The 20,542-nt window shown below is 42.1% G+C and overlaps 1 protein-coding gene and 1 pseudogene across 37 annotated transcripts in view; one reads left to right on the top strand and one right to left on the bottom strand.

The window, feature by feature from the left end:
• Positions 1-20,542, bottom strand: part of NHS (NHS actin remodeling regulator) — a 501,937-nt gene that overhangs the window by 13,214 nt on the left and 468,181 nt on the right. For all 37 annotated transcript variants that reach the window (XM_044937036.2, XM_044937040.2, XM_044937048.2 and 34 more), the window contains 2 exons: positions 2,521-2,583; positions 311-503 (listed from right to left, as the gene is read on the bottom strand). In XM_044937036.2, coding sequence (XP_044792971.2) covers positions 311-503; positions 2,521-2,583 — 256 coding nt within the window. The remainder of the gene's footprint in view (positions 1-310; positions 504-2,520; positions 2,584-20,542) is intronic.
• Positions 14,995-15,580, top strand: LOC102396171 (annotated as a pseudogene).

The raw sequence follows: 20,542 nt of genomic DNA, 5'->3' as shown, positions 1-20,542 counted from the left end.
ATCACTGCCGCTTTCTCCATTATTTCAGTCAGCTCTGGCCAGAGAGCTATTTGGTGACTTTTTTTTTCCCCAGAAAAAAACTGTCTATCATTTACATAACAAGCAGCCCAGCAGAACATATGCAAATTGATGTTCAAAACCTGACAAAAGCATATTGAACATCTTCTGGGTTGCGTCCTGATGAAAAAGGTATTATTTGTTTATAAAGTGGTATTCTTAACTGGTACTCCCACCAGTACAGGCTTTGACCATATTTAATACACTGAATATTCTGACCTGACTGCCCCAAAGGAAACGAACAGAGCAATACCAGTGACGTTGATGGGAATAATGCAGGAAGAAATCACTTGGGCATCTTGTTTCATCTTTTCCTCTGGCGTCGGGAGAGGCAGCGCTTTGCTCCAGTTGGTCTGCTTGTCCAGTGTGGAGGGGATATTGTGTACTGGGTTTTTCGGCCTTTGCCCTAACATGACATCTGTATCTTCATCCTCTGGGGGATGGGACTGCAAACAAAGTACGTTCAGACTCAGCTCTCAGAGTTTATACACAGACACACATATAAGAAATTTCAGAGTTTAGTTAAGAAAAATGAGGTCAGAAATAAGCTTTCAGGTCAAACGAAGAATTCCTAGGCATAGTTAGTAAGCACAACTAATTGAAAGTTATAATTTCAACAGTCAAGCAACACAAAGGAAAAAAAAAATTGGCTAAACATGCTTTTCAGGTCAAAGAGAATTAAGAGGAGAGACCAGGTAGCCAGAAATCCCCAAACTTGAAACTGAAGAAAGATGTGAGTCTCTAACCTGCTGAGAGGTAGATTCACTTTCTGGATATCTGTCTCCCCATAAATTCTTACTCAAACTCTTGAAAGCTCTAGGTGACTAGGATCACAGACAGAGGATGATTTAGATGCCCTTGAAAAGGTTTGGAAAAGTGGCCAGAAAGCCTGGAGTCAGGAGACATTCCAGAACACATCACCAGAAGGACGAGCTGACCTAATCTGAGAGGCCAGATTCAAATAAGAGGAGTTAATTTTACTGCAGGTTGATAGCATTTGTGAATGATATTTAAAAATGCAGTTTTCCAACACTATACACATGGAAAAACAAAAGTGAAGAACTTCCTCCCACCATTGATAGTGGAAAATACAAATTCTGTTATTGGAGGGAAAGACTCAAGTGGGTTTCCTCTTCAGATTCGGAAGAGTAAAACAGTCTTATTTTCCTTCACCTTTGTATGTGAAGCTTTTCTTCCAGCTGTGTATTTAAAGACCTTGACTTCCATGTGATGTTTGAAAATTCTCCATCCAAACCTTTGATTGATATTAATATTGTCTAACTTTTATTTCAGGGTTGGGCTCCTAGCCCAGATTTTTAAAAAGGCTCCATCCCAAGTTAGATTTCGGGGTTGGGCTTCTAAACCAGATTATTAAAAGACTGTTTTCACCACTGAACCTAGTTTTCTTTCTTTCCACAATTGGCAGGAAGGTGGCTGTATAAAATAAGCATTTTCCCCTCTTATTCCAGTTATGTTTTAATAATACTCTGTGCTAAAAATCAGGATCATTCAATAAATTCTCATCCTCACATTTGGAAGCATCACACCCTGTTGACTCAGAGGATTTCACATATCGTCAAGTGAACTGTCCTCAAGTCCCCTTAAAGAGAAGATTCCAGAGCCACTTATTTTAAATTAACCCCCAGCATTTGCTTACCTTGTCAGAGGTATCTGCAAAGCCCCCCAACACACCCAACAGGATATGATTACCCCCTTGAGAAAAATGTGTTCGCCATGAGAGTTTGTTAGCAAAACATTGCAACCTTCTTTCTCTCTTCAGCTTTTGTACAGATTCCCAGCGAAGCGAATAGCTCAAATAAAGTTGGAGCACAAAAGACTTTGTTTCCTAGGTAACTTCCAAAAAGGAAAAAAAAAAGTTTGGTGCGTGCAGAAAGAGAGACAGAGAGGGGGAGAGAGCAGGAGCTGGAGAGACACCCCCCGCCACACACACACACATCAGAGGCCACATTTTGTAGGCGATTCCTTCCTTGAATAACAATGGACTGGGAAACAAAGAAGGAATAGTGACCTGACTACAGTCTCTGACCGGCAGCCAAAAGCACTTTGTATTTAACGGTGACAGGGACAATTGGCTGCCAGAGAATCCTTTTGTCCTGTTCTCTTTTTATTTGAGAAGCTGAACCTTTACAGTTCTGATAAATATAGGGCAAGTTGAAATTTCTTTTCTCTGAACTACAAAGTCCAGGAATGTCATTAGGTGAGGCTTTAAACAGAGCCTTCATGCAACTGGGGCAGGGAGAGGGATAGAACAGCCAATGACATTACTGTCTGCTTTATATTTTATTTAATTCAAGTTAGGAAAATACTACTCTTTAAACTGATTTAAAGGAATACCTGTTGGTTAGTTAGAAATAACAGTTTTCCATAAAGAAAGAGAGAAGAAAATGACAGTGTATAGAGAGAATGGGATAGGCTGTGATGGAATGTTCTCAAAACCAGTACCTTTCTACTCCATGGGGTCATGTGGCAACATTCAGTGGGGGAGGGCGAACGGGTGCTGTTAAACTATGAACATGAAATGCAAAAAAAAAAAGAGAAAATTAAAAATATGCACACAACACACAGTCCAGTTAAGCCAAATCTATGATATGAATGAATGAATATACCAGGATAACTTCTTTCCTTCCTTCCTTCTTTCTGAATGCATCATTGTTTTATAAGCAGCAGCATGGTGTGGTTAAGAGCACAAATTCTGGAGCTAGACTGAGTTCGAATCCTGGTTCTACCTCTTATTTGCTGTGTGACCAGGAGTACTAAGGTCAGTTTTCTCATCCTTAAGGTAGGAAAAGAATAGTATCTGCCTTTCAGGGCCATTTTGAGAGTTAAATGAGTAAATATATATAAGAGGCTTAGAAGAATCATGGCACTTAATAAGTTCTACATGTTAGCTGTCGGATACTGTTACCTATTATTATTATCCTCACTTTGTAGCTATGAAGTAGCTGTGAAATTATCTTTGTACACTGTAACTTGATACCTTTCAGATCCCAGTCCCACTTGCTAATTTGGGAAAGACCAAGTTATTTTCTTAGAGTGAGTTTATTTTCCTGTGAACTGTTTGGAAGAAAACGTCTTGTGTATAATTTCCTCCACTGGACTCCTCAAAATTTGCCTCTTCCTCATATTCATAGACTGTATTTGAAGACAGGGCCGGTTTCACAGGCATGTGACCTGTGCAGTCATATAGGACCCCACACTCAGAAGGACTCCATGCTTGGTTTAATGCTGTTGCTATCTTGAAATTCTAAGTTTTTGAGTATGAGCCCTTGTATTTTCATTTTGCACTGGACCCCACAAATCACATAGGCAATCCTGTTAGAACAATCTAGTAACCAGAATCCCCTTTTCAAGATCTACTGAGAAGGACAGTGAAACTCTTTTAAACTCTGAACCATGTTAGCTTTGGATTCAATTGGCCCTCTAGTGCAGCATTTGGCATACAATATTGCTTTAATGTAACATGAATTATCTCTGGATGTGTCTTTTCATCTATTAAGGTTATTAATTTCTAGAGGTCAGGCGCCATATTTAACTTTCCTTTCAGTTATCCATGATGCCAGCAAAATGCCTCCTCATTTGTAAGAGCTCAACAAATTATTTGCGTATTTGAATGATACCAGCTCTTTGTGTCTTAACAGTGATGGGAAACCCAAATAAAGTCAGGGTCATGTTCAATATCTCAGAAGGAAGCAGACACCACAGACTCCAAGGGTACTTACCATCTTAAGGCAAATAGGCAAAAAATAGAGAAAACCACAAACAACTCTTGGTTTCATCAGAGGCTTAGCATTGGTGTACGCAGTTCTAGTTCTTGAGCCTGTGGCAGACGTGTTTCGGAGGGGAGGAACACTCCAGGTCTAATTCTATTCTAAGTTTGTAAATTTTAACTGACAGGGTTGCTCATTAACGTCTAAGCAAAGCAAAAGCCATCTCCTCCTGCCCAGTTAACTTTGCTCTAGATCTTATTTAAGGACGTAGTTTTGTGGAGTCCATGGCTCCCTCATTGAAAGCGATTGTTTTGAAGATGTGGTGTATGTGGACAGAGACTAACTGGGCTCTATCATAAGAATCAATCATAGGTAGTGACATGCAGGTCTCAAGTAAGACACTGGACTGTGCAAAACAGAGAACTCATGGAAGCAGGAGAAAAGGAACCTGAATGCAAAACCTACATGGAAATCGAACCTGTTTGCAAGAAACCAAACCAAAAGTGCTCATGAAAGGATTTCAAAAAATTACACAGCAGGAAGCAGCAGGGCAGAAAATATATTAGTGATTAATAATAATAGAGTAATTTTGGTAGTTTGTCTTAAATCTCCTTAGTTTTCCTGTTGAATATTTTTTTCCGGGAATGAAGGATGAGGAGTGATTTTTATTTCTCAGCTGTTTGAGAAACGCCCCCATCCCATTAAACAAGCATGAGGTGACACCTGGGAATGACTAAGGATGGAACGTCCAGAGAGAGCTCTGACTGTTCAGTTCTGGCCACCATCATTAAATCGAGGTTTCCATGGGTTATACGCCACAGAAGATTCCTTCTCAGCTAATCAGCCTCTCCACTCCTTTTTTAAACTGCAGTATTTACAATATTGTATTAGTTTTCAGGTGTACGATCTATTCCTTTGATAGTAGCTCCAGCCTCCAGCTTGCGAGGGCTGAAACTAGGTACTCTTGAGCTTGTGTGTGTAAGGATTGTGTTCTTTGGTTCCACCACCTAGACACAAGCATGCAAGGCCCTGCAGATGGTCTGTCTATGTAGAGTATTTAAGTTCATAATATTCACATGGGCTGTGGTTATATTCTCGCCATGACTTAGTAATTGCCTTAGCATAATGTTTTAGACCTTCCTCTTTCTTGGTCAAAGGAATTAAAATCATTTGGATTATTTCTGATTAGGTTTTTCTATGGCAAATACAGTAGTTCATACAGTGTTTCCCCTTCCTTTTGCAGGCTTCCACTGTGGCTTTCCCACTAAGTTTGAGAGGCCTCAGACTCCGTGTTGCACCATTTTAGAATCAGCCACCACCAGTCATCTTGTCCCTGACAAAAGATGCTTCTTTGATGCTTTTGCTGCATTTCTGTCCCTGCTGGCCCCATCAGTTACAGCCTCAGACCCTTTCCCTGGCTTCCTGTGGAATTGCTTCAACAAGAGCTGGAGTTGTAACCAGTGTTCAGAATAAGAAATAACAGACATCATACTCAACAGCTGTCAAAGAAATATTTTTCGTGAATAATGAAAGAATATTTTCCAAAACCCCAATTTCTCTTGTGGGGTGTGTGTGAGAAAAAGTTCATTTCTACACTGTCATGGCTATGAACAAGTATTTCTCCAAAGATCTCAAGACTTTCTCCTATCTTTCTCTTACTGCCAAAAGAAAAAAACAATCTACCCACAGTTTACTTTTTTTTCAGTTTTATTTTATATGCTGATGGGGGCTTGTTTTGCTTCAAAACTTTCCAGAAGACATCTGTTAAAATGCTGTGGGTATTCCAGCAGGAAATGTTTTGAAAAATTGGCTTTGGTTTGTGATCTAACCGATACCACATGGCATTTAGAGCAGTCAACTTTCAGAGCTGATTTATTACTATCATGCTGTCTTAAACACGAGAAATGTTTACTAGAGAATCAATGCGGCACATTTGAATACAGCAAAAGTGTCCACTGCAAGCCACTCTGGGCTCCTAGTGAGGTAAGGTGATCTGAAATCTTATTCACATCCTGCCCTGGGACTTGTTGTCCTTAGACTGAGTCTGCATTTCTGCACGGAGTATGGCCTGTCTGCGAGATAGAGGGGAACTTGTCTGCCTCAGATTTTTCTTCACTGGAGCGTGTGTATGTGTTGTACACAAATAGGAAGTGCTGTGATCTTTCTGAAAGGCTTAAAGGCGTCTGGCATACCTTCTTCACATATGACTCTCGCTGCTACAATTACACAGCATTGTTATTCCCTTGAGACTGTCCCAAAGTCTCCTGCTGGCTGACACTGGCCTCCTATCTTCCCAGAATGTTTAATAACATCATGTTAAACTCATACTGTGCTGCTCTCTTTCCTCTCTTCTCCACTCCAACCTTTACCAAAGTGTACAACCATGGGGAAAACGAAAGGATGAGGTAAGTCAAAGTCTAGGGCCCATCCCAGGCTCTCCCTGTCCCTTTCCTGGTCTCTCCCTCATAATCACACTCTACCAGGCAAAGCAAGGCCTTCATACTTCCCCAGAGGGCCTGAATGCAGCACCTCACATACCCAAAGCCTTCACATCACTCTCCTGGCCAGTTGTGAAGCTGGAGAGAAGCCCACAGACGAGCTCACATCTCCATGCTGAGAACTCCTGGTGATAAACCCAAAGAAAGAAATTTCTCAAGCAGAATTCTGGACAGTGGTTTGTAGGCTAAGAGGAAGATATTTAGGAATAGGTGCCTATTGAGTTCTTCTTTTAACCACTCTATACACTAATGTCTATTTAAAGCACACATACAAATATTCACACTGGGAAAAATGGCCTTATCCTTGTCACGTCTGCTTTTCCAAGTCATACGTTTATTTCTGTTCCCTGATATTGGCACCACCACTTCCTCAATTCTCCTGCGAAGCACTTTACAAAAGGCTGATATACATATGCAAAGGCACTCAGTATCATTTCTCATCAGGAAGATTCAAGTGAAAACCACAGTGATATACTAGGGGCTAAAATGTAAAAGATTAATAATACCAAGTGTTGGCAAAGATGTAAAGCAACTCAAACTCTCACAAATTGCTGGGGAGAACTGAAAGTGGTATAGCCACTTCAGAGACTAGTAGTGTCTGAACTTAAACACATGAACTTAAACAAGTGTCTACCTTTTAAAATTTTTTTTTTACTTTTAAAACGTTGAAGTATAGATTTACAATACTGTTAGTTTCAGATGTATAACAAAGTGATCCAGTTATACACAAATACATTCTTTTTCATATTCTTTTAAATCATAGGTTATTACAAGATACTGAATATAGTTTTCTGTGCTGTACAGTAAATCCTTGTTTTTTTTAAATCTATTTTATATATAAGGCTGTGTATCTGTTAATCCCATACTCCTAATTTATCCCTCCCTCTGATTTCCCCTTTGGTAATCATAAGTTTGTTTTCTATGTCTGTGAATCTTGTTTCTGCTTTGTAAATAAGTTTATTTGTATTATTTTTTAGATTCCACACATAAAGGATATTATATAGCATTTGTCTTTCTCTGTCTGACTTACTTGGTTACTTAGTGTAATAATCTCTGGGTCCATCCATGTTACTGCAAATGACAGCATCTCACTTTTTTAATGGCTGAGTAATTTTCCATATTGTGTGTGTACATGTGTGTGCATACCACATCTTTCTCCATTCATCTGTTGATGGACATTTAGGTTGATTCCATGTCTTGGCTATTGTGAATAGTGCTGATATAAACACTGGGGTACATGTATCTTTTGGAATTAGAGTTTTCTTCAGATACATGCCCAGAAGTGGGATTGCTAGATCATATGGTAGCTCTGTTTTTAGTTTTTTAAGGAACCTCCATACTGTCCTCTATAGTGGGCTGCAGCAATTTACATTCCCACCAACACTGTAGGAGGGTTCCCTTTTTTCTACACCCTCTCCAGTGTTTATTTGCAGACCGTGTCTACCTTTTAATTCTCTCTCTAAGTATATGGAAGTGTGAAATATGAGTGTCCACAAAAAGCCTTTCACAGAGATATGTATAATAGGTTTTTTCATAAAAGCCCCCCCAAAAACTCCTAACTAGAAATAACTACCAACAGCAGCATGGATAAACAAGTTGTGGAGTACTATATTCATACCATGGAATACTACACAGTAATAAACAAGAGCATGCTATTGATACACATAATATTGACCTCCAAAAAAGCATGTGGAGTGAAAGAAGCCAGATACAAAGGAGTACCTGCTCATTCACTTTTGAATCACATACCGTTGATAGACTGATAGTTTGTGTATGAGATCCGCTCCTAGGGAGCAGAGCTTGAACGGCAGTGGTGCATTTGTCCCTCTCAGAGAGGCTTCCTGAAAGACCCTGTGGAACCACAGAGAATCGCTCTCCTTTTGATCTCAGCTAGAACTGAACAAAAATTCTCAGCGTGATGGAATGCAAAATGACGTGTATTTCAAAGTTCAACAACCCTTCGTTTAATGGAGTCCTATTAATGAAGTAATTTAAATGTACAGAGCACATTAAAATGATGTTTTGAAGCATATGTGGAAAGTATTCTCGTGGATGGAAAAGAAGGCTATGGGGAGACTGGGGGAGGCAGGGCATGCTTCCCACCGCTGCTCTGTTGTTTATTCACAGGAAGTGCTATGGCCTGTCCGGAAGAGCACAAAACAAGGCTCACCGGACCACAGTCACTGTGAGGTTGCTGCCAGTGAGGACCTTCTTCCTCCCTGGTGGCTAGCTTTGCCAATTAGTGGGGTCACTGCCCAGGGCCACTTAGCATCCATCCTCAAAGGTCGCTGGCACCAAATAAAGACATGAGTGGGGGAGAAGCAGGCCAGGCTTTGAAGTGCTGCAAACAGCACAAATAACTTCCCCAGACCATAGGAGCTGGCAGCATGAGACTCAGCACAGCCCTCAGGTTCCACCCTCACCCTCTGTGCCCGACCCTTGGCTGGGGGCTCCAAGGTTGAGGCTGAGCCGGGGGCTTCAGTCGCCTCAGCCCCACTGACTGAAGAGCTTTTGCACATCTGGTCTCCTGCTGAGGGATACGTGCCCCTTGTGACTCAGGCAAAATCTGGGTAGGGTCCTATTTGACTTTACCACAGCAAAATAAAAAAAAGCCAACCTTCTCGCACACAAGCTATGCATGTTGCTTCTTTACCCCTCCCCCCACTTTTTTTCTTTTTTAAAAAAACTGTTTGGCTACACCATGCGGCATGCAGAATCTAGTTGCTTGGGCAGGGATCGAACCCATGCCTGCCCTGCAGTGGAAGCGGGGTATCTTAACCACTGGACCACCAGGGAAGTTCCTCCTTTTTTTTAACTGGCTCTTTTCAAATTCCAGCTCTATGAATGTTATCACATGCATGGACTGCTGTAATCCTAGCACACTTAGGATTCAGAACATTTCCATCATCCCAGCAAAGTCCCCCGACTCCTACCCCTGGCAACCACTCATCTGTCGTCCATTACTATGGTTTTGTCTTTCTGAAAGTATCATATAAATGGGTCATACCTTTTGAGACTGGTTTCTTTCACTCACCCATTATGCCTTTGAGATCCAGCCAAGTTATTGTATTATCAGCAATTTGTTCCTTTTTATTGTGAGTAGTATTAGTATCTTATTGTCTGCTTATACTTTGAACAATGCAATGTCTCAGGCATGCAAGAGAATGTCAACCTGAGAATGTTCTGTAATGATGTGTACAAACAAGTAATTTTATTGGCTGTTCCACAGCCAGGGTAATGTTTTACGAAGAAAGAAACTAAAGTCTGCAACAGGGAATTTTCTTTGTTACTCACAATATTGAATATAAACCAGACTCATTGGCTAATGCTCTCCTTAGCTATCGTGCTGGCTCTTAAGCTGTGTCTGTCAGTTCCAAGCCTATCCTTCCACACTCTGCGCTGGTACTGCCAGGACTCTGCAAACATTTCTGTGCCAGCTGCTCCCTCTTAGCTTTTGCCCTCAGAGTGTCAGCCGCTTTCTGCAGTTGCTGTCTCTGTGTTACCTCAGTTTCCCTTTTGCCATGCCAGTCTCATAATACCTTCTCTCTTTTAAAATAACTGTGCGCTTTCTGTTATCCTGACTGGACCTTGACTGATAAGGTCCCTAGCATTGGCTCCTGGCTTGCTGATGTCTGAGGCCTCTGAAGTGCTTGCTACTTCCAGCTCCTCAGTCAAAGGAGGAAAATATGAACAAATGTGATGCTCCATGGGATGTCAAGATTTTAATGCTCTCTGCAGTTTGTGGCGGAGAGCAGGGGAGCTGACATAGTGTCAAAAGCTAACTGCTTCTAATGGCCCTTGAAAATGGGTATAGAGGGAAAAAAGTATTTGCTGGGGTCACTCCACATGCCAGGTGCTGTGTGAACATGCTCCAAGAAAAATACCGTATTGGAATAGCAGCTACAAAGTCACAAACTACTTACAGCCAGTTTCCCAGATCTGTCTACCTGCTGTGAAGACCAAACGGGTGAGTGAAGAGGAGAGTGTGAGGCATCACCACTCTTCCAGTCTTAGATTTGAAACTCAAGCCAGGCTTTTCTCTCCCTGAGATACTATGAAGGAAGCTTTAGAAATGGAGGAAATTAATCCTGTACATACAGAGCCTCGTATCTTCATAAAGCACTGCTCTTTGTGATCATGTTATTTCTATGCCCAGAGCCCTTCAGTAATTTCCCTTGCCTATGGAATACATTCAAACTTTTTAGTCCGACACGCAAGATCCTTCAGGATCTGGTCTGTTGAACTACTGCAGCCAAACCAAACTTCAAAATTCATGTATATGCACTCCATTTTCTCCTGCCTCCGTGTGCTCACCCTTGTGGCTTCCTCAGCCTGTAATCCTTTTCAAAACTGCACCCCATCCTTCAAGGTCTTCTCAAATGCTCCTTTACCGTGAAGTTTAATCCTAACAATTGACTCCATTCTAACACTCTACACCAGTTAGGTATTAACACCTGACATTCAATACCATATAATTTCCTCTAGTAGTCATGCACTCTCGATGGCAGAGATTATGTCTCATTCATTTTTGTATCCTCCTAGTACTTACTTCAAAGTGAAGGAATAAATAAGTGGCTACAGTAGGGGAGAGGGCATTCCAAGTGGCAATATTGCTTTGAGAGTGCAGGATATTTTCTAGAGAAGCACATGGAGTTTGGTCTGCATGAAGGATCTGTGGGAAATCCATCTGGAAAGGTAGGTTAGGACCAGATTGTACAGAGGCTGGAGAGTAGCTGGATTAAGGATTTGAAATTATTTCTTTAGGCAGAATGGAGGAATAGAAGGCTTAGGTTTAGGAAAGAATTTGTATGTCAAAGGTTCTCATACCAAAGTTAGAAATTTTTCTTAACTGGTTTAAAGGAGCAAACTAGATGAGATAAAGGGAAATACCTAAGCTGAAGCAAGACAGACTTGACTTCTACAGACAGTACCTTATTGAGACAGGTCATAAAACAACAGAATACTTCTGAGAAAGCTTGCAAAACTATGAAGATATTTTGTAAAAGCAAAATAAGACTTGTCTAGGACACTGTGGTATGTGTAATTCTTTTATAGCAAAGGGAAAGGCGTGGTAGCATTTCTTAGTCTCAACTCTTACAAACCAGTAGAATACTGAAATCCCCAATGTGAATGCATTAAGAAAGGGAAGGAAGGGAGAGACTGGATAAGAGAAGACAGAGCTGGGGATGGGGGAGAGGGTGAAGCAGCCTGTACCTCTTTATCACCAGGGCAAGTAAATAGTATTGAAAACACCCCTCCTGCCAACTCTGGTCTTTAATCTCTTATGGCTCAAAACTCCATTCTCAGCCTTCTAATTCTTCTGTGAGCTAGATGAGTTTTTCTCAGAAGCTGCCTTCTGATAAGGCTGATTTTTTTTCTTCTTGATAAAAAAAGGAAGAATAAATATGGTTATTATTTATAGCTTTGGACTACGACCAAAGGGGCGTGGGCCAGAATTTGAATGATGTCCTCCGTTTACTTCTGAATAAGCCTGTTGGAATGCCCCCGTCTTTCAAATGCACCCCCTTAGTAAAAAGAAAAGTAGGATTTGACAGATTCTTATTTTTAATATCCCTGGATGCCACAGTGTGGTAAGTAAGGAAACTACTATCAGGCTATGAAATGACAAAGAATCTCAGATGTTCTTTCCTGGTTCATTGTATCAAGTCTGACAAAGAATATTACTGTGAACATGATTGGAATAAGTTAACTGTCAACCCTGATGATAAGGATTTAGGTCTCATTGTTTCTCTGGAACCTGATAAACCTCTGCCATCTCATAGCAAGCATCTCCATCCCATACCACAGAGCCCATTTGACATCATGCCCTGCATCGCTGGGGAGGCTTGAAGACGGATACTTGGTGAGACTGCTGGAGCCTCTTCCCACATTTGCAGAAGACTGACTTCCATGCCTGTCTATCTAGACAGCGGAATCCAGGCAGGAACGTAGACTCCAAGAGTCCTGGAGACTTGACTGCAGGCCAAATGCACCAATAGACTGTTCAGCTCAAATGCTGATTCTGATCAGTTGGGGTGGCGGGGACTATGTGGGAAAGAGTGTTGTAACCTTCTTGGGAATGCCTGCCTTAGGTTTGTATAGGGGAAGAATATGTGAACATTCCAAGTGTGTGCAGATCTGAGCCTGGACCAGGGGTCTTGACTGATGAGAACAGATAAGCATTCAGCAAGGGATCAGAGTGAACTGCTCTGACAAACTTACTCCACACTCTGAAATGGGAATCTATGCCATGATGGTACATTAGGGGCCAAAGTGTCATATACCATGGCAACTTCTCATCATCTGAGAGTAGATTTTTGAGGCCATCTAAATTTTGCTATTTAAAGTAAATAAACTGTGTACTAAGCATTTCCTGGTTGAACTTACCTTTTCCTGAAGCCATATATGTGTCATAGGCATTGGGGTGTAGGTCTCAACTGTGAAATATCTATGTCTAAGAGTATACATTTATTTTTAACTTTATATTTTGAAATAATTTTAAACTTAACAGGGAAGTCACCAAGAAATAGAGTACATGTAATCGTTATCTAGGTTTTCCTAATGTTAACATCTCACATAACCATAGTATACTTATTGAAACCAGGAAATTAACATTGATAAATACTATTAACTAATACAGTAACCTTGTTTGGATTCTATCAGTTTTCCCAATAATGTCATTTCTCTGGTCCAGGATTCAATCCAGGATCTCGCATTGGGTTTAGCTGTCAAATCTGCTTAGTCTCCTTCAGTTTGTGATAGTCCCTCAGTCTTTGCCTTCCGTGGCCTTAATACTTGTGAAGCGTACTGGCCAGTTATTTTCTAGAATGTCCTTCAAGTTGGACATTGTCTTGTGATTAGATTGAAGTTACTAATTTTTGGCAAGAACCCCACAGAAGTGTTATCTCAGTGCTTCCTGTCAGGGGATTCATGCAGAGGCATGCCTTTTTACTGCTGATGTTAACTTTGATCCCTGGGTTAAGATTGTGTCTGCCCAATATTTGCAGCTCAAGTTACTAGTTTCTCTTTATAATCAACAAGTATCTTGTGGGGAGAAATTTTGAAACTATGCAAGTATCCTGTTTCTCAGTACAATAACCCAACTATTTTAGCATCCAGTGATTCAGTTCAGTTCAGTCACTCAGTCGTGTCCGACTCTTTGCGACCCCATGAACTGCAGTACACCAGGCCTCCCCGTCCATCACTAACTCCCAGAGTCCACCCAAACCCACGTCCATCAAGTCGATGATGCCATCCAACCATCTCATCCTCTGTCGTCCCCTTCTCCTCCTGCCCTCAATCCCTCCCAGCATCAGGGTCTTTTCCAATGAGTCAGCTCTTCGCATGAGGTGGCCAAAGTACTGGAGTTTCAGCCTCAACATCAGTCCTTCCAATGAACACCCAGGACTGATCTCCTTTAGGATGGACTGGTTGGATCTCCTTGCAGTCCAAGGGACTCTCAAGAGTCTTCTCCAACACCACAGTTCAAAAGCACCTATTCTTCAGCACTCAGCTTTCTTTATAGTCCAACTCTCACATCCATACATATTGCCTGTAAAAACTTTTGCTGTCACATTTGGCTAAATGGTGATTTAAAACACCTTCCATCACTATTTCTACATTTATTAGTTAGAATTCTTCTGTAAGGAATAGCTACTCACCCCAATATATTTATTTACTCATCCCAGTTTACTTATGTCAGTATAGACTTCTGGATATTTCTTTTATGCTGTGTCTTATAATCTATTACTATCATTATTTTACTGTCCCAGATTTGGCCATTGGGAGCTCCTTCAAGTTGGTTCCTATGCCCTTTTCACATGGCATTATTATTATTTTAGAACTTTCTTGCTTTCTGGCCTCTCAAGATATTCCAGGCTTGCATTCTATTTTCCCCAGCCCAGACCTGGAAAGGAGTCCTGGTTTCTTTTATTACAGAGTGGTATTTAGAAGCAAGTTCTAGGCACTGCTGCTGCTGCTGCTGTCGCTTCAGTCGTGTCCGACTCTGTGCGACCCCATAGACAGCAGCCCAACAGGCTCCCCCGTCCCTGGGATTCTCCAGGCAAGAACACTGGAGTGGGTTGCCATTTCCTTCTCCAATGCTTGAAAGTGAAAAGTGAAAGTGAAGTCGCTCAGTCGTGTCTGACTCCTAGCGACCCTATGGACTGCAGCCCACCAGGCTCCTCCATCCATGGGATTTTCCAGGCAAGAGTACTGGAGTGGGGTGCCATTGCCTTCTCCTTCTAGGCACTAGATATGCTTAAATGTTACCAGAGTGTCATTACTTCTAAGGCACTCTCAGATGACAGAGCTAGGAAGTACGTTTGAATACTCATAAATGCATATGTGCACATATTTTGTGCCTAACTACCTGCATATGTATGTGTGTGTGTGTGTGTGTGTGTGTGTGAAAATACATGTATGAATTTATAGTGGTACTTTAGATTCTAATCTAACACCAAGGGATTGATTCTTGATGTCCCTCTTTCTTACTTGGAACTCCTTTCTCCAAAGGTGACAAACTCTAATCATCCACAAAGTATTTGTTCAATCCTAGTATACACAAAAGGTAGTTTCAGAATTTCTAACTCGTTCTCTTGTAAAGAAAAAATTTACCAACTAAAGTATAATATTTGTGTACAGTTCCTTTTGTCTTTAGTCTACACTGTTTCTAAAGGTGTGGGGGCTCCCCGAGGAGCTGTCATGTACGAATGGGGTCTCAGGCTTCCACGTCACTGTGGAGGGAAGAGCTTGAGGAGGATCAAGACAGAGACCTGCTTCTCCCACAATCAAATCAACTACCTCTATAGCCAGTTCAGCAGCCTGGACAAAAGTGAGAATGGGACCCTCAGCTGGGAAGATTTCCAGTGGATTCTAGGACTTGTCATCAAGCCACTCAGGGACTGGCTCATCAGTGGCTTCTTTCCAGAGGGAAAAGATCAGGCAGGCTTCCATGGCTTCATAAAATCTTTGGCTCACTTCTGACCCACTGAAGATAGTGCAAAGTGCAAAGATAAGAATGGACCAGAACCACTTAACAGCCGAAGCAAAAAACTGTACTTTGCTTTTCGACTATATGATTTGGAGAAAAATGACAAAATCTTCTACAATGAGCTATTCCAGGTTCTTTGCATGATGGCTGGAGTGAATGTCTCAGATGAGCAGCTAGGTGGCATCACAGACAGGACCATTCAGGAGGCTGATCTAGAGAGGGATGGTGCCATATCTTTTGAAGAATTTGTTGAGGCTTTGGAGAAGGTGAACCGGCAAGCAGAAAGTGAGCATCCAATTTCTTGACTAAAAGGCCAAGACCCGACTGTTCCCTGCTCTCTAGTATCTAAGAACTGGACGTGAGAGCCCTCCTGTCTCCCAGCCCTCCCTCTCCCCTATTATCTATCCAAGATACTACGGCAACCTCCCTTTGGTGTACACAGTGCGTTCCAGAACGGCACGCCCAGTTCATTTCTGTTCAGTATCCATTCACCAGTTCCCCCTTTATAAATATCACCACCGTCCCCCAGTTATGCTGCTGAATGCTACACATCCATCCAGTCTGAGAAACTGAGAGAGCGACTCAAGCCAAGAAGCAGCCAGGCGATCTCTGTTACTGATACAGACTGTAGCTACCCCACTGTCCCTCCTCAGCACACAACTTTGGCCTTTTCCACGTGGCCTTTGCTTCCTGTTTCTCTGTCACCCAGTCATGCATTGCCTTGATCTTTCAGTCTGCATGCCCTTTGTCATGCCTCCAAATCTCCTCTCTTAAATATATGTCTAACTTGACAGGATGCTTCTGTGGCATGGCAGCTTTTATTTACCTTTGCTCATAAATGAGGCTCTGGGACGTTGTCTCCCCAGGAGCATTCTGGGAACCAACACTTGTCTCAGAAGAATGTGACCATCTGTTTGTCCCTTGCACTCTGCTCTGTCATCAAAGGGCTGCTGGAGGGAGACATTCTTCTTGAGAGGTGTCGAGCCAAGTCTTCCAGGGGGCTTGCCATGGGTGCTTGACCTCTGGCCTCTGATTCTGCACACAAAGGGTGGCTACTCTGTGGGTACCCGTTAGTACAGTGTTGTTTCTTCAGAAAATAGCCACATGCCTGCTGGTCTGCTCAGCTTTGGGGCATTGTCACAAGCAGAGGAGCCGCCCTGACAGTCTGCCTCAGACTCTCCAAACAAGAGAGCCTCTTGTGTCCCCACCTCTGCAGCATGCTTTATACAAGTTGGTACTGCACGCCCTGGAATGTCTTTCACTGCATGTTTCCAGTGGAAAGAGTTATGGAGAGGCCTAATTCATCCTGTCCAAGGGATTTCAAGATTGTCCTTAGTATCCTCAAGGTTTTTGCACTTGGCAAATAATTACGTCAGAAGCCACAGTCGGCTCCCAGTAGAGGTTCAGAGCACTGACTATATTGTTACATTAGCTGTCCGGTTCCGCTGGCTTCCTCCCTCCACTGGTAATTGCTTAGAATCAAGGAGTCTGGCAGTGTTGGCACAAGCTGAGGTAGCACTGTAGACCTTTCAGCAAGCCAGGAGTCAGAGCAGCTTCTTTGCCAAAATCAGCTTAGTTTAGACCTCACCCCAAAAGGCTGTTGCCATCCTAACACCTAAATCTGTTTGTTCATATATCTGCCTGTGGTGGATTTTCTCCTTATCGCCAAATTCAGACTTAAATTGAAGAAACTAGGGAAAACCATGAGACCATTCAGGTATGACCTAAATCAAATCCCTTACAATTATATGGTGGAAGTGCAAAATAGATTCAAGGGTTTAGATCTAATAGACAAATTGCCTGAAGAAGTATGGACAGAGATTCATCACATTGTACAGGAAGCAGTGATCAAGATCATCCCCAAGAAAAAGAAATACAAAAAGGCAAAATAGTTGTCTGAGGAGGCCTTACAAATAGCTGAGAAAAGAAGAGGAGCTAAAGGCAAAGGAGAAAAGGAAAGATATACCCATTTGAATGCAGAGTTCCAAAGAATAGCAAGGAGAGATAAGAAAGCCTTCCTCAGCAATCAATGCAAAGAAATAGAGGAAAACAATAGAATGGGAAAGACTAGAGATCTCTTCAAGAAAATTAGAGATACCAAGGGAACATTTCATGCTCTCTTGAGCATGAAAGATGGGCACAATAAAGGACAGAAATGGTATGGACCTAACAGAAGCAGAAGAGATTAGGAAGAGGTCGCAAGAATACACAGAAGAACTATACAAAAAAGGTCTTCATGACCCAGATAACCACGATGGTGTTATCACTCACCTAGAGCCAGACATCCTGGAATGTGAAGTCAAGTGGGCCTTAAGAAGCATCACTACGAACAAAGCTAGTGGATGTGATGGAATTCCAGTTGAGCTATTTCAAATCCTAAAAGATGATGCTGTGAAAGTGCTGCACTCAATATGCCAGCAAGTTTGGAAAACTCAGCAGTGGCCCCAGGACTGGAAAAGGTCAGTTTTCATTCCAATCCCAAAGAAAGGTAATGCCAAAGAATGCTCAAACTACAGCACAATTGTACTCAGCTCACACGCTAGCAAAGTAATGCTCAAAATCCTCCAAGCCAGGCTTCAACAGTACATGAACTGTGAACTTCCAGATGTTCAAGCTGGTTTTAGATAAGGCAGAGGAACCAGAGATCAAATTGCCAACATTTGTTGGATCATTGAAAAAGCAAGAAAGTTCCAGAAAAACATCTACTTCTGCTTTATTGACTATGCCAAAGCCTTTGACTGTGTGGATCACCACAAACTGTGGAAAATTCTGAAAGAGATGGGAATACCAGACCACCTTACCTGCCTCCTGAGAAATCTGTATGCAGGTCAAGAAGCAACAGTTAGATCTGGACATGAAACAATGAACTGGTTCCACATCAGGAAAGGAGTACGTCAAGGCTGTATATTGTCACCCTGCTTATTTAACTTCTACGCAGAGTACATCATGTGCAATGCCAGGCTGGATGAAGCACAAGCTGGAATCAAGATTGCTGAGAGAAATATCAATAACCTCAGATATGCAGATGATACCACCTTTATGGCAGAAAGCAAAGAACTAAAAAACCTCTTGATGAAGGTGAAAGAGGAGAGTGAAAAAGCTGGCTTAAAACTTAACATTCAGAAAACTAAGATCATGGCATCCGGTCCCATTGCTTCATGGCAAATAGATGGGGAAACAATGGAAATAGTATGAGACTTTATTTTCTTGGGCTCCAAAATCACTGCAGATGGTGACTGTAGCCATGAAATTAATTAAAAGACACTTGCTCCTTGGAAGAAAAGTTATGACCAACCGAGACAGCATATTAAAAAGCAGAGACATTTCTTTGCCAAGAAAGGTCTGTCTAGTCAAAGCTTTGGCTTTTCCAGTAGTCATGTATGGATGTGAGAGTTGGACTATAAAGAAGGCTGAGCACTGAGGAATTGATGCCTTTGAACTGTGGTGTTGGAGAAGACTCTTGAGAGTCCCTTGGACTGCAAGGAGATCCAACCAGTCCATCCTAAAGGAAATCAGTCCTGAATATTCATTGGAAGGACTGATGCTGAAGCTGAAACTCCAATACTTTGGCCATCTGATGCGAATAACTGACTCATTGGAAAAGACCCTGACGCTGGGAAAGATTGAAGATGGGAGGAGAAGGGGACGACAGAGGGTGAGATGGTTGGATGGCATCACCAACTCGATGGACATGAGTTTGAGCAAGCTCCAGGAGTTGGTGGACAGTGAAGCCTGGCGTGCTGCAGTCCATGGGATCTCAAAGAGTCAGACACGACTGAGTGACTGAACTGAACTGAACTGGTGGATTTTCTCTGACTCATTGTGTGCTTCCTTGCTTGGGAAGAAGCAATTCTTTAGGAAAGGAATGGCCAAAGAACACCACTGCAAAGAGAAAGGAAAGGAATGGGGGACAGAGGAGTGGCTGGGTGAGATCGCTCAAGTACAAACAAATGAGGAATTCTGTTGTATCATTCTGACTTTCTGATGAAGTGATATAACACAGGAATTGTTTACAAGGGGAGAACTGTCTGATAAGCATCTATGCAGCACCTCAGAGGCTCTTTGACTTGAATTTTTAAAGTTCCTAAGTTTATGGCTTTGCCCTCTTTCAGCAGTAATAGCATACTGTTTAAATCCTTGGCCGTGCCTTATTCTTCTATTTAAAATTATATTCATCAGTCCATCAATAAATATTTATGATTAAGACAAAACAACAAAATAAACATAGGTTTTTCCAAAGTTACTTAGGTTAGCTATTTTCTTCCCCATCTCCTTTGGTGTGGTTATGATATTCATTTGTAATAAATATATTTAGGTTTATTTGTTATTGCCTGTTTTCCATTTTGGCTTCTCTTTACGTTCGGGCTGATGTTAATTATTTATTTATCAGGTTGGGTATGTGATACACTGGGGCTTCCCAGGTGGCACTAGTGGTAAAGAACCTGCCAGTGGAGGAGACATAAGAGACACGGGTTCGATCCCTGGGTGGGGAAGATCCCCTGGAGGAGGGCATGGCAACCCACTCCAGTATTCTTGCCTGGAGAACTCCATGGACAGAGGAGCCTGGCAAGCTATGGTCCATAAGAGCGCAAAGTGTCAGACATGACTGAAGTGACTTAGCATGCATGCATTCGTGTGAAAGATTACTTGGGTTCTAAGAGTTAGAGCTCCCCAAAATATACTCAAAGACATGCTCCCTTGACCCTGCTACCTCCTTCCCATCCCCCACGCTTTCTACCCCGTTCCTACCCACGCCCTGTTGGTAAACCCGTCTCATTCGTTTCTGGTTTCTCTCTCCTGTATAGTCGGTTTTGCCGTAACTCTTGTTTTGAAAAAGCAAGTTTGTCCCAGCATGAGTGCTATCTTAGAGAACAATCTGAGCTTAGCATGAATTTTGTGTTTGTTTATGCCCAATTTCATGCACGAGAAGCTCTAGGTGAACGCAGGAACTGACCCAGCTGACCTGAACTGTGGAAAAACACAAAATGCACACACCTCAATCATCTCTGAGCCCCCTTGGTTCCCCCTTTGACTTAGCAGCCATGCTCATCACCATCCGGTACTGCAGCCTGCCTTCTGATTTCAGGCACCCCTGCGTCTCCCCCTTCTCCTGACACCCGCGCCACAAGCACGCTTTAGGGCCTTTTCTAGGGAAAGTGACATATTTATTGTATTATGCATTTCTTAACCATTTTGCACGTGTAAACCTGTGCTACTTTTATTAGGTTCCTATCGTTGTGTATGTGTGTGTGACAGAATGTTTTGAA

The sequence above is a fragment of the Bubalus bubalis genome, chromosome X, assembly GCF_019923935.1.
Source record: "Bubalus bubalis isolate 160015118507 breed Murrah chromosome X, NDDB_SH_1, whole genome shotgun sequence".
In the NCBI taxonomy this organism is placed as follows: Eukaryota; Metazoa; Chordata; class Mammalia; order Artiodactyla; family Bovidae; genus Bubalus; species Bubalus bubalis.
Note: the sequence above shows the minus strand (reverse complement) of the source record. Positions and strands in the feature narration are given on the sequence as shown.